The sequence below is a fragment of the Apus apus genome, chromosome 2 (genome assembly GCF_020740795.1).
Source record: "Apus apus isolate bApuApu2 chromosome 2, bApuApu2.pri.cur, whole genome shotgun sequence".
Lineage (NCBI taxonomy): Eukaryota > Metazoa > Chordata > Aves > Apodiformes > Apodidae > Apus > Apus apus.
In genome coordinates, this window is record NC_067283.1 from 122040675 (window position 1) to 122054359 (window position 13685).

At 36.0% G+C, this 13685-nt stretch overlaps 1 protein-coding gene across 1 annotated transcript in view; it reads left to right on the plus strand.

Annotated features, from left to right (window-relative positions):
- The window catches only part of C2H8orf34 (chromosome 2 C8orf34 homolog), a 173323-nt gene that overhangs the window by 54012 nt on the left and 105626 nt on the right, over positions 1–13685 (plus strand). Inside the window, exons 5-7 of the mRNA XM_051612173.1 lie at positions 332–360; positions 7879–8048; positions 12116–12282. Coding sequence (XP_051468133.1) covers positions 332–360; positions 7879–8048; positions 12116–12282 — 366 coding nt within the window. The remainder of the gene's footprint in view (positions 1–331; positions 361–7878; positions 8049–12115; positions 12283–13685) is intronic.

The window sequence follows — 13685 nt, forward strand, 5'->3', positions numbered from 1 at the left end:
TATGTAGATATTATGTTGCTGGCTTAATCTGAGAAAGCAGGTAGAAGTATACCTAAGCTTCTCACTGTACTGGCACATCTGCTGTTTTCATTTCCATAGTTTTTTGAAAACTCATTTTGATAATACTGCAGCAGAGGAAAGTTAAGAGTATGATTGTTCTCAGGCAATTTCACTAGTGGAACAAAGTATGAGAAGTTGTATGGTACAGCAATGTGCAGAGAACAAAGTGTAAACTTTCCAAATGAAACCTTATTCTTACTTACTGTAGTAAAGACATTTATAGAAAGAGTGGTTCTAATTTATTTTTTCTTTTAATCTGTTTTGTTTTCAGGCATTGCTATTTCTGATGAACTTGATAAGGTAAGATTTACTGCATACCTAATGAACAGTACAAAAAGACAGATGATTGTGATAATTTTAGGCAATAAGAGCTGCATCTCCCTGTCCTAGCATGTTCAGTTCTGTTGGGTTCAGGGGAAGTTTGGGTATGGAAAGCTATATGGGTAAGTGCAGTATATGTTGATAGATTAAGAGGCTGATCCAGGGTGGGCTGTCAAATATGAAAAAAAGAGCTCACTGAGTTCAAGAGACTCTCAGTAAGGCCATGGAAGTGCTTCTAATCTTGATACCATCTTTGTTTATTATAGTCTGTTGTGTCACTTTATGTACTTTTGGAAACATTTAGCTGTAAATACCTTTTATTCATGAAGTCATGAATTCTGAATCCTCAGATATCATTTGTGAGACTATATAGAAACAATTTTTGTTCCCAAGATTTGATCAGGAATGCACAGGGCACAAAGATCAGTCTTTACTTCCTTGCTGAATGCAACAAACAATGACCTCTTCTGTTTTGGCCCTTCTGATACATTACACAGTTAACACAAATTTTAGTTTTAGCTGTAATGAACTTTATGCTGAAGGAGTAGTCAAGCTAATTTTTCAAAGTTCCAAAGGAAACAGAACACCTTTATCTTTCCTCTTCTCATTAGTGAACAGCCCTTCCAGTGCCAAGAATCTTGGGTCAGAAACCATTAGTCTCAGCGAAATAAAATAAAAAGGTATAGAAAATACAGGAATAATGCCTAAGACAATTTAAAAAAGATCTTTCTTTCTCCTGCTAAAATGAGGGCCTGAACCTTTCTTTACAAAAGTGTATAAAAAAACCTTCACTGGGTTCTCCAGGAAAGGCCATTTAGACAAAATTGATTATTGCCAGGCAGTCACGTGCTTATGGGGCTGCCATTTCAAACTATGGCCTTTACTTATCATTTTGCCCTTGCTTTATGTTATTGTTAATGTTAAGGGTATAATAGTATCTAGGTCTTCCTTCCTACTATTTCCTTGATTGTTCTCAGAAGTTAAGAGAAATACAATAAAAAGTCCTTTCATTGGAATTCTTACCTTTAAGAATGCATATGAAGAATACCTCTTCATTTGATTTTGTATGAAATAATGTTTGTGAGAGGAAAAAGACATTTTGGGCTAAAGCCTGTTATCAAGTAGTTTTTACATATATTTTTTTAGGAGATACTTCTGTGTTAAGGCTTCGAGGAGACCTTGTAGTAGTTTTCCATTACCTGCAGGGGCCTACAGGAACCCTGGGGAGGGCCTTTTTACAAGGGCTTGTAGTGATAGGATGAGGGGAGACTGTTCCAAACTGAAAAGAGGGGAGATTTAGGTTAGACATAAGGAAGAAATTCTTTACTGTGAGGATGATGAGACATTGGCACAGGTTGCCTTGAGAAGTTGCAGCTGCCCCATCCCTGGAAGTGTTCAAGGCCGGGCTGGATGGGGCTTTAAGCAACCTGGTCTAATGGGTGGTGTCCATGCCCAATGGCAGGGGGGTTGGAACTAGAAGATCTTTAAGGTCTCCTCCAACCCAAAACATTTTATGACTCTATAAAAACAATAATGCTTTTAAATTTAGTTATTTTGAATGAAAACTGAAATGGGAATGAACTTTGAATTTCTGCAGGATCCAGTCTGAGTGAAGACTTTTCGTTACCATATACCTTGTAGTTTATGATTTAAAATTGGAAGGTGATGTCTTTTTTAAAAATGAAGCTTGACATTATGTTATCAACATTCATAGCATATATTCATAGAATCATAGAATGTACCTGACACCTTTACAATACTACATGTGCTTTAACATATGTTTCTGATGAGGACAGGTAAATTACATGTTCTTGAAATCAAAAGTTATGTGTAAAATAAGTTTAAAAAACCAAAACAATAAATCCCTTAACATGCTTCCTTTGTGCAGCATTGCTCAACAGGCTTCCAGGATAGACTTATGGAAGCAGTGCAGTTTTTTGTCTCTGTGTGTTTTAGTGAACTTAATTTATATTTCTTGTTTTGCACCTTAAGGATTTCTAAGGGACATGAAGGCTAGTTCTATGTTAAGAAGTTAACCATAACCAGGATCATTCTGTGGAATCCTGCCTCCTAGGAATGACCACTTGCCCGAGCCAATTCCCAAAATCTTCCTGTGACTTGTTTCTAAGTGTATTATTTGGCTTGGGCCAAAAGCAACCAAAGACAACCTGGTAGTGGTTTAACATTTAAGAGAATTTCATTCCATTTCACCTGAACTTGTTCCTGGGCAATGTTTATTTTTCAAGTAAAAATATTGTCCAGTTCATTGTAATTCTTTTCCCTGAAATAAATGCTGAGACTACAGCTTCCTTATTTAGGCTGCAGCAGCATTGAATCATTTTTCAAACCACATTCATCTGTGGTTTGGATTAACCATTTAATCCATCAGGTGCATGTCATGGGTCTAGAACAGCTTGCCTAAACTTGGCACTGTGTTCTGTTAGAATATTGGCATTACATAGATGTCACGAGAGACATAAAACTAAGCACAATAATAAATTCTTCTTTATGCTCTTCCTTGCTTTATTTTCATGATGATTAGGAAACATAGAATTGTAGAATGCCACTTTGGAAGGGATCTCAGGAATCATCTGGTCCAACCTTTCTAGATAGTAACATGGTTTATATGAGTTGGCTCAGCACTTTGAATGTTCTTGCTGATTAGGAGATTGCCCATAATCTTGCTGTTCTATCTGTGGTTTAGGTTATGAACCCGGAGAAAAAAGAGAATAGATGTGTATGTTTCTTTATTTTTGTTCCTAATTATGCAAGTATATTTAAACAAAGTATGTGTTTCTGGCTGCAGTAACATCTAGCTGCCTTTGTCAGGAGAGTACTTGATCAGTATTGTTGTTTGATGTAACTCCTCCAAGTAATTCAGTTAATTAGTCAGTTGCTTAGTTACTTGAGTATTTGGATTTGGGAAAACAGTTTGCTCTGAATTACAGTCACTTTTGTGGAAGGATGTTTCATTTTAATGGACTCTTATCAAATACCTGCTGTTATTAGCTTTGTGCCAGTACTTAGGGCTTCAGCCCAAGACAAAGGCAGTGAAAATACAGGCAGACAAGGTCAGTCTTTCAGTCAAAATGGAAGCTTTCAGTTTGACACAGTCTAATAAAATTTCTGAGTTCACTGGTATAATTGCAAAAAAACCCCCACAAATAAAAGAACCCTAGAAATACTGCAAATAAAACAGATTTATTGTGTAGATTCCTTCCTTTTTAATCTGATTTACTTCAGACTTGCAGAGTTCTGTCTCTCTTGATGATTCAGCCTGCATCTCTAGGCCATCAGATCTGTGTAAAATTGGCAACTGCCTCTGGAAGTACAGTATGTAAGGAAAGAAAACGAGAAAGAATGCCTAGCGACTCACAGATTTTAAGGCTAAAGTGAAGAGTTAATACACCAAGAATGTCTGAATGAACTCAACCTCCTTACCACTGAACAGAAGCTATGTATGAAAGTGTGTATCTTGCTAAAGCTCCTTAATAATGCAAATAATTTAATGTAAACAAATAAGTTGAGCTAGGAAATTCTCAGAATGCTAGGCCAATTAAAAAAAATTCTAGAGAAAACTACTGAATTCACTGTGAATTTCAGGGTTGTTTTTCCTAAGTCTGTTTGGGCACCTTCAGGGGAATCAGAAGTTCAAATACACACAGAAGTATGGGATAGCCATACTTTTGAAGCTCCCGTGTCCTACATGAATGCTCTCACTGTGGAACTACTGCTGTTATGCCTTCTCTAGAATTTGCTGTTGCTGGAAGACCCTAATTGTGTATCACAAAATAAACTGTAGTATATGTTGCACTGTAGAATGTCTGCATTGTAAGATACATTGAGGCAAAATGTAGGCAGGATGCTACAGAGCAGAAAACTATTTAAAATAGGTTTATGTGGTTGTACTCATGTCAGCAATGTTTCTGAACCAGCCATTGCAAAAAAGGGAGTCACGCACTTCACCTCTTGCCACAGTTGGAGACAGAAATATTGTAATTTTAAATCAATTTAAAAGAGGTAGAGGGAGATTTCTCAATCTTCTGACTTTTGATCCTCTAAAGAACTCTTAGATAAGGTTTTTAAACCCTTTTGATTTTTTTTTTTTTTTTTTTTTTTACTGCAAATACGGAGACTAGATATACTTTCTTTTTAAATAGATAAGATTTTAATATAATCCCTATATTCCATGTGATTGGTGCTTTACTTAAGCTTCATGTACTGGAGCTCTCACAGGTAGTATGAAACTTGTCATAACATTGTGAAATTTATCCAAAATTCCCAACAATATCATTCAATTACTTTAAACACTAGTAATGGGAGACAGTTAAGTATTAGAGATCCAGAATCAGACTCAAGTGAAGATGATCTAATAATTCACACCAGATTTTGACCATCAAGAGTAATATGAAAACATTTTTTCTATGCTGTGTCTAGGGTGTACTTCCTTATTCCATTGTCTTGGTACAGTGAGCTTGGGTTATAATTAACAAAATAGAGGAAACAACTACTGTAAGTCTCAAACAAATTTCTGCTCACCCAGAAGTATTTTTCACTATGCAGGATTCCTTAAAATGCATATAAGTTAGGAATACTGAGCTTTTTAAACTGTGCTCAAATAAATGGATACAGAAATGTTGTTATGCTCCCTGGTAGGTAGTTCTCCAATCTGTCATTGCCTTCTCCTTGTCTCCACATAAAGGAAGCTTGAGTGTGTTGAGTGGGTAGGCATTGATGTGGAAGATAAATTGATGACATCTGGCCTGCACCATAAAATAATCCTGTAGGGTCATTTAGTGCAGATTTAAATACTTACCTGTCCTGAAAATATTTCTGTGCACAATAACATCATTGTCAGTTTCTTCTGTTATTTAAGGGAGAATATGAATTTGAAATTGGTTAAGATTCTAAAGTTTTTATAATTTTTTTATATATACACACACACACTAAATACTATAAAAACTTATTTGAGAACAGATTACTTAATCTGAATTTATTGAAGCTTTTGAAATGAGGTGCCAAATAAATGTCCTGGTGTTCTGAATAGAACTACCTCTGATTCTCCATTTACTGTTTTTGCTGTGGCTGCTTACATAGTTGAAAGAAGGAAAATAAATTAGGTCACTGAAACTGTGGTGTGCTAATCTAAAAAGATTCAAAAAGGAAAGCAAGGTGATTAAGTGAGGCAAAGCATGACTATGTCATGTAAATTACATTTCTATTAAGTAAAGTATAAAAGTGCTACTTGAATTCCTAAAATGTCTAGAAAACAGCATAACAAGGATAGACACAGTAATCATGGTTTATTCATATGCTGATCGTGCAGTGTATAGTGTCAGTAAAAACTTACAGTATTGAAGTAACGGACAAATTTTTAGGTGCTCTTGCTTTTCACTTTAGGGACTGAAAGCTTTTAATGAATTTAACACTGCAAGTTCTTGCAAGCTTAACTAGCTCCAGCAACCATTTGTGTTAGTTATTTGAAGTCATCCTAGGGAGAAAGGCAAGGGAGAAAATGGCTAGAGTAGCAGGAATAAACCTCACAAAGGGGCAAAATTGTTCTTGCTTGAATAAACTAATATAAGTGCTTTGTGTAATGAAGGTATTGTGTGCAGTGGAATAATAGTTTTTATTAATTCACAGGATTGTTATTGTAGTTACACCTGTGACAGGTTATGCGTGTCAAGTGACCAGAGACCACTGGTATCTACATTACCTGACTGACATAGCACCAGACAGGTGCACAAAATGTGTCTCTGTAATTACACGAAGGAAAGACATCAGTGGTTAGGGATTCTAAAACCTCTGAAGCCATGGTGTTTTCCAAAGATTTCTCTCTTCTGTATTAGGCCAGGTTGGATGAGGTTTTGTGCAACCTGTTCTAGTAGTAGGGTTCCCTGCTCATGGCAAGGGGTTTGGAACCTGATGATCTTTAAGGTCCATTCCAACCTTAATGATTCTATGATTCTGTGATTCTATGATTAACTTCTTTCAATTTTCACTGGTCCCCCTGTGTCACCTCAGCCTTGCAAAAACAGACGTTGTGTAAAAAATGAACTAGTAATATGATGGAGAACTCTAGAAAGTTGTATGGGGAGCAGAGGGCGGTAATACACTCACAGGCATGTTGCAGAAAGAAGAACAGAAGAGCAAGGGTGAATTAGTCTAATCCAGGGCCTAGTTCACATTTGACATTGTCAAAATGGAAACTCTTGGAGTTCTGCTGAGCAAAATTATAGCATCTAGCCACAGTGGGATAAATGTATTCATATGAAAGCCATTTGCAGGCTTTTTTTCATTTGTTTCATTTCAGTAGAGGCCTCTACTTCAAACTGTGCTTTTACCATATCTGTGTCAATTTGGAAGAGACTTAAAAAATGGTTTGCTTTTAGGAAGATGAGAAAATACAGTTTCTAGGCTAAGTAATCACTGTGCTGTACTTTATCCAGATGCTCTTTGTTTGGAAAGCATTGGTTTATGGTTGAAATATTTATTGAGACACTGAGCCAGGTAACAGACAAGGATTTGTTTTCCTAAAATTTTCTGTCATTAAAGGATAAGAATACAATATTTCTTTCCTAATTAGGAGTGCTGTATTTGAAATGTCTTTGCTAGTCTAGACATGAGGTTAATTAAAGCAAAATAAATATTTCCATCTTATAATTTAATATCTATTTTTTTGCATGCATGGTTTTTATTTTGACTATACAGTTGTACATGACCCATTGCCCACAACCATTCTAATTACGTTGAGAGCAGAGATACTCACCAGTTCTGAACAGCTTTTTCATACAATTTCTAAGGACAATTTCTTTCCTTAATCTAAATTCTCAATATAATGATGCAAGTCATTGCTATTCCAGTTGCATTTTGTGTGCTTCTTGTAATCCTCTCCAGCTATCTTCTTCCATCAAGTGGTTAAAAATATGAGCACTAGTTTCAGAAATGCAATTTATTAAAATGTTAATGCCATTTTCAGAATTGAAAGATACATTATGCAAATCCCAACAGGGTTAATTTTAAAATGCCAAATGCAGATGTATTTTTTTAGGTTTGCGTTGATTCATAATGCAGATAAGTGTGACACTAATTATTTACAACACTTTTTGTTGGGATGTTCATTATACAAGTGACCTCATGAGTTGCTTAGCAGAACTGACACAGTGCTGGTTTTAAGACTTGTGCTTTTAAGAAAAAGTATGATTTTTGAAGATGATACCTCAGATTTCTACACTTGCTGTTGCAAACTAAGAAATAAGAGAGATTTGAGTCCTTGGAGTGGGCAAATCTCTCTTGAAACTTTGTTAGTGGGAACCTTTTAATTAGGCCATGATTGTTTCTGGGTATTTTGTATCCCTCTGAAATGATAATGTACTGTTTTTGCGTTTTTTACTGAATAGTTTTATTTTCTATGTCTTCTCTTCCTATTTACATGTGTAGTTGAGAATAATCAGTGCAGTGTTTCTGTTGTTTTTTTTTTTTTTTATTTCTCTTCAGGACACAGCAGGTTTTAACACCCCCCTTCTCAGACCTCGTGTGATTGGTGAATGGGTTGGCCGTGAAGAGAATGATGCAGACCCACTGGCTGCTGAGATGCTGCAACCTCCAATACCAAGGAATAAAAACGAGCAGTGGGACAGCGAGGATAGCAGCAGTCCTGGAGGAAGGTGAGATTTTGGTTTGGCCTAAATATGTTAGAATTTGTGAAGCAAAGCTGCCTTATTAACGCCCCATTTCTGAAAGCAGAGTGCAGGGCTTTTAAATTCCCATGTCATAGTGTGGCAACATGCAGAATGAATGGAAGACACTAATGTGTGACTGTTTTTTTCTCATGTTTTTATATATGATTAACTTTATACGCATTTGCAATCCCATGGTTTTATTCCCATGTATAAAGCTAAGTGTATGTGGACATGACTGGAGTCCATTGTGTATTTTTGTGAGTATAACTTCATTCGGATACTTAAAACCCTTTTGTCTTTCATTGATTGGTGGTAGCTGTTTGTTAATCTTCTTGACACTTTAATGATAAATCTGATTTTCTCATTTGAAGGAAAGCTAGTCAAGGGAAACAGTATCTGTTATTTTTAACAGGACTTCTCAAAGTTCTTCAGTTCTTAAACTTAGCATCTTGTTGTTAATAGTAATTCTTTCTCAAAGGGAAAATTGGATTCTCTGCAGGAAATAGCTTCTCACAGTTTATTATGCTTGACTGAGAGTGGAGGAGTATGTTTGTTTGTTAATGTGCTTCAGCTACATAGAAGATATTATAATTTTTACAAGGAGTCCATTTTCCATTATTTAAACATACCTCTTCATCACAGAAGTGTTCACAGCCTTTCTTTAAAGGGGATTAATCCTTTTTTTTTTTTTTTTTTTAGTAAGTGTAAAGCTTATGCACTTTCTCTGTTAATTGGCTTAAACACGTACTGTTCTCCCTCAGCCCTGTAGACTTTCTACTTGGTTGTAACTAGAACCCTAACTGCAGCAGACACATTTTCCTTCCCTTTTTAAGAACGCAGAAACTCTGCTTTCCCTCTGAAAAGGTGTAAGGTATGTGCACCGTGTGCTTTCTGCATTGGAATTCACCTCCCTGTCATAAGGAAACTGGTCTGTCACTTGCTGTACTCTTATAAGCTGCATTCATTAACTTTCCCCGTATACTGGGAATGTTTGTTATCCTTGAGTACTTCTTTCTTCTTTTTATGAGATTATTGTGGGGGAAGCTGCAAGTACCATTATTTCAAAGAAGTAGCAGCATGTATTGATGATCCCCTCAGCCAGAAGCTGGACTGGAACCAGCAGAACTCAGGCACTGGGTCTCTCCAGTGCCATTCTGGGAAAGTAATGGAGTCAGCAATTGACACTGGAGCTTGATTCTGAGGGGTCTGGGTTTTATTTCCATATCCAGCTGGCCAAAAAGACAAAAAATAAAGATCTATTCCATGTTGCAGAGCAAACTGAAGATATTGTATCCCTTCTCTCAATAGGAAGGAGCAGAAATAAGCATCTCTGTCTAGAAGGGAGGAAAGAGGTTTAGTTCTAAGTAACAGATGATTCAAAGCTGCATATTTCTCTCTTTTTAGAGGGTGGTACAAGCTGTGAGAAACCTCACAGCCAACACTATAATTAAAAACTGTGATTGATGGCTTTGAGAATAGTATTTGAGAAGTCTTGTTGAGTATCATGACAAAATCACATTTCCTGGTTTATGAAATAAGGAGAATATGAGGTACTTGTTGCCAGGAAAGACTTATGGGACACTGATATCTAGTTTGCAGGTGCAGTAAGTGCTGAAAACTTGTTGGAAAAATGGGTATAATTTTGTGGGAATACTGATTTTCAGTGGAAATGAGTTACTACTAAATTATGTGCAGCATATGGACTGATTTTGTCTGGTATAATTCTTGGCTTCATTAGCATGTCATCAACTTTTGTAAGATATTTATAAAAATCTTGTTTGCAAGCTTGCAAAATAATCACAAAATTGCAGAACTTCAAGACAGTAGTGATACTAAAATTGATGCCACCTATATATGGAAGTTTAAAAGATATGCACTGATCAAGGTTAATCTGAATGTTTAATAATAGTTCCCTAATAGCAGACAGTTTCTTTAAGGTCTGATTCAGTGTTACCCGGAATTAATATACTATTAGCAGAAGTTATAACTGGCTATATGCAGTAAATGTATGAAAGCAGTAATAATTTAATATATACCTAGTACATCTAAAAGTAGTGAGAAAAGTTTCGAGTTTTATGATGTTAAATGAAATTCTCAAAAGAGTAAAGTTGTTAGCAGTTATAAAGAGCCTTTGGCTACCTCATCTGTATTTCATTCATCTTCTTCATAGTTAAAGAATCATAGAATCATAGAATGGCAGAATGTTTGGAGTTAGAAGGTACCTTAAGATCATGTAATTCCAACCTCCCTGCATGGGCAGGAACACCAGGTAGCCTAAAATAATTAAGTTACGTTTTTACGTGGCCACTGGAAGAGGGAACAGTTTGAAATTAACATACAGTGTTTCAAATTGCTTTTTAGGTTTGGTTTAGCAATGCTTTTAATAAAAAGTGATAGTTAATTGGTCACTAATTATCAGGATTTATGTCTTAAGCCAGTAGACTCTCAAAAATAATCCTGATCTTCAGCATAAGAACAGGAAAGTGAAAAGCTGTAGTTGTCCCATTATTTCCAAGTAGAGTGTTTTCTTTTATCTATTATTAAACGTAACAAAATGCTACGTTTATTAAATACTATGTAAATCCAAAGGATTAGGCTTTGACAGATCACTGGTAGAGTAATTGCCATCAGTGTCATGCAAACCTCTTTCTCTGTGTTTTTTTCACAGAACATAGTGTACAAGGTTTTTTTCTGGTTTTTGCTTCATTCAGTAGTGGAAAGTGGGAAAGAACCATTATTTCCTCCTGGAAAGCATACATTCTTGTGATGATGAGCAATGGAGTCACACATGTTGTATATCTGAAAACCAGGCTCTGTTACTTCATAGAAGAAGAAGAATTAGTTTTGAGCAACTGGAAGGACAGATTTCATTACTACTTTGACTGGGAAATATAGTGTAGGCAGTCTCAGGTAGCTGTATGAGTGACATCAAGCTTATGAAGGATCACCTTTTTGCTCTTAATGTTATGGGGTTTAAGAAGGAAATACTTTATTATTCACTGGTTTCATGCTGCTTTCTGTTACTGCTATAAGGAAACAAGGTATTAATATGTGATAAGGGACTATATGAAAGTACTGGTGGCAATCCTGCTGGTACTAAGCTCATCTTTCAGAAATTCAAACACCATGAAAATAGGATTAAACTAATTTCCAAGTTGTTGTTAGTAGTTTTCAACATGAAAAATTTATTGGAGAAATTCTGAGAAGCAACGTTCTTAGAAAATTTCCTCAGGGGATAGTGTATGTATGCAGTGAGGAATTTGAGTGTTTTTTAATATGATACTCTTGTTTCTTAGAGCCTGAAGTGAACTAGAGCTTGCAGAGGTCCCATCCATTACCTGATGTCCTAAACTCAAAGTCTGTTCTTCATCTCTGAGGTCCTCTTTGTCTTTTTAGTGTTTTTCTTTGCAGTGTGAAATGAACTATCATTGATTATACTAAATGTTATACATTTGGAATAGATCTGCCTTCATGCAACAGGTGATAGGCTCATGTGGGGGTCCAAACCTCTATCCCCTTGTCTGTATCATGATATTGTAAGGAGGCAGAAATTGCTAACTATAGCAAGTCCTGTGTTTGACCCTTCTGGTAACTTCTGTCTTGTTCCAGTTGTCTATTAATTATATTAAGGACAGAAGTCAAAAACCATGAGAACTGTCCTAAGTATACAGTCCTTAATCCTGTGGGGTCATGGTAACATAACTACTCAATGAAGCAGTTCTTTGTTGTCATCTTTGTACCTTAACAATCCAGATTAGTAATTGACATCCTGTTCTTCCTGTAGCTTATTTAAATTTGAATAATGCCTATAAAGCCAATAGGAAAATTCTCCATGCTCATTCAATGAAAAATTTTGATAGGAACTGAAAACACAAAGTGACTTGTAACATCTAACAATTAGGGAACGAGTGATAACCAGCTGGTTTATGTGTGATCTGATGACATTAACCTTCAGTTCTGAAGGACATAATGGGCTACAGTAATTTGACAAATGTGTGACATATTTTGTAGAGAGCACCAGTAAGAGAAAGTTGTGCTTTCCTCCCTCGCAGCTTAAAAATGGAACCAAAGACCAAAGGACTAAAACAACAACAGCAGCAACATAAGAAACTGCTGGCTGCCATGCTTTCTCAGGACTCCTTTGATTCTGCTCAAAGCACTGCTCCATCTGTAACTGAAGAAGATATTGACAATGAAGATGATGCAATGGAACTGCTGGGTAACTGCAAAAAATTATGTGTCTTTTCTGATACTTTTAGAATTATAGATTAACCTAAAAATTACAATATCTGATCAAACTTAAATTAGTTTGAAACTGCTCCTTGTGTTTGAAACTGAAGTATCCAGCAGCTGTGTGAAGGTTTATAGGGTTTAACTTGCAACATTCAAGAGTGAATGTAATTAAGACCATTTATGTGTGTGAAAAAACTGCTAGCTCAATCAAAATCCCGTGAAATATCAAACACTTCAGGTGCTTAAAGTAATGAATCTGATTTCCTACATAAATCACTTGCAGGATCTACTTGGAAAATGTATTTATTTATGTACAAGTAGCAGAATCAGCTTCACTGGCTTTCATCTGGTTCTTTTTTTCTTAGCTGTATCACAGTTCTAACTTAAATGGGTTTTATTTGAGATTTACTAGCTAAAAATACTTTATGCAATGTGAATTTGTAACCTCTTCAGAGGATTTGATTGTAATTTTACAGTGGATTGTATTGCATATTAAATTGGACTCTTAAGAGGCTCTATACTCACTGCTTCCTCCCTTTTCTAGAATTACTAGTTGCTAAAGGAGGGAAATTGTTGATGAAAGTTAATGAATAGTCTTTTTTCTGCCATTTTTAAAAGCTTCAATGTACAATGCTGAGTAGGTAGTCATTGATTTCAATTTTTTTCCCCAGTTTTTGCCATATAGAATTTTATGTGGGATCAAAGTATGAAAAATATGCAATCTTAGGATAGCTCAGTATTCTTACATTTAAAAATTCTATCATAAATTGTTTTAGGTTGGACCTTAATATAAGTATCGAAAAGCCACATGGTTCTCTGCACTGTTTCTGTTTTATTTCTGGTGCTTCCTCACTAGTCTTCATAGAACCACAGAATAGTTGAGGTTGGAAAGAACTGCTGATTTTGCAAGAAAGAAGAAATAATGGGCTGGGTCAATCAGGTGTCACAGTGGGTCAATTAGTTCTTTGTGTTTGAAGGAAGTCAGTGTTTCTGGCTGAGCTTGCAGTCTTCATGGAATCAGTTGGTATTTCCAGAACTAATCGTTGGATTCTAGTGAAGGCCACAATTAGTTGGTAGCTGCATTACCTCCATGTTTCCTCCTGCAACTTACAGATCTTTCCAATTTTATCAATGTGACATAAAAAGAAAGCTGAATGAGTGTCTTGTGCTGGCACAAACCACAGGACTTCTCTAAGGTTCTGTGGCATCTGGAAGGTATGGTAGGTAAGTGTGTGTGTGTGATGTTATTGGTCTCATTCTGTATTACATACAGAGTAGAATCTTTTCTTAACTTCTGTGGAGAGAGTGAAGAAAAGTTATCCAATAGATGTACTCAGCAATAGATGTACTCAGCATTGAGAGATGTACTCAGCACTGGTGAGGGCACAC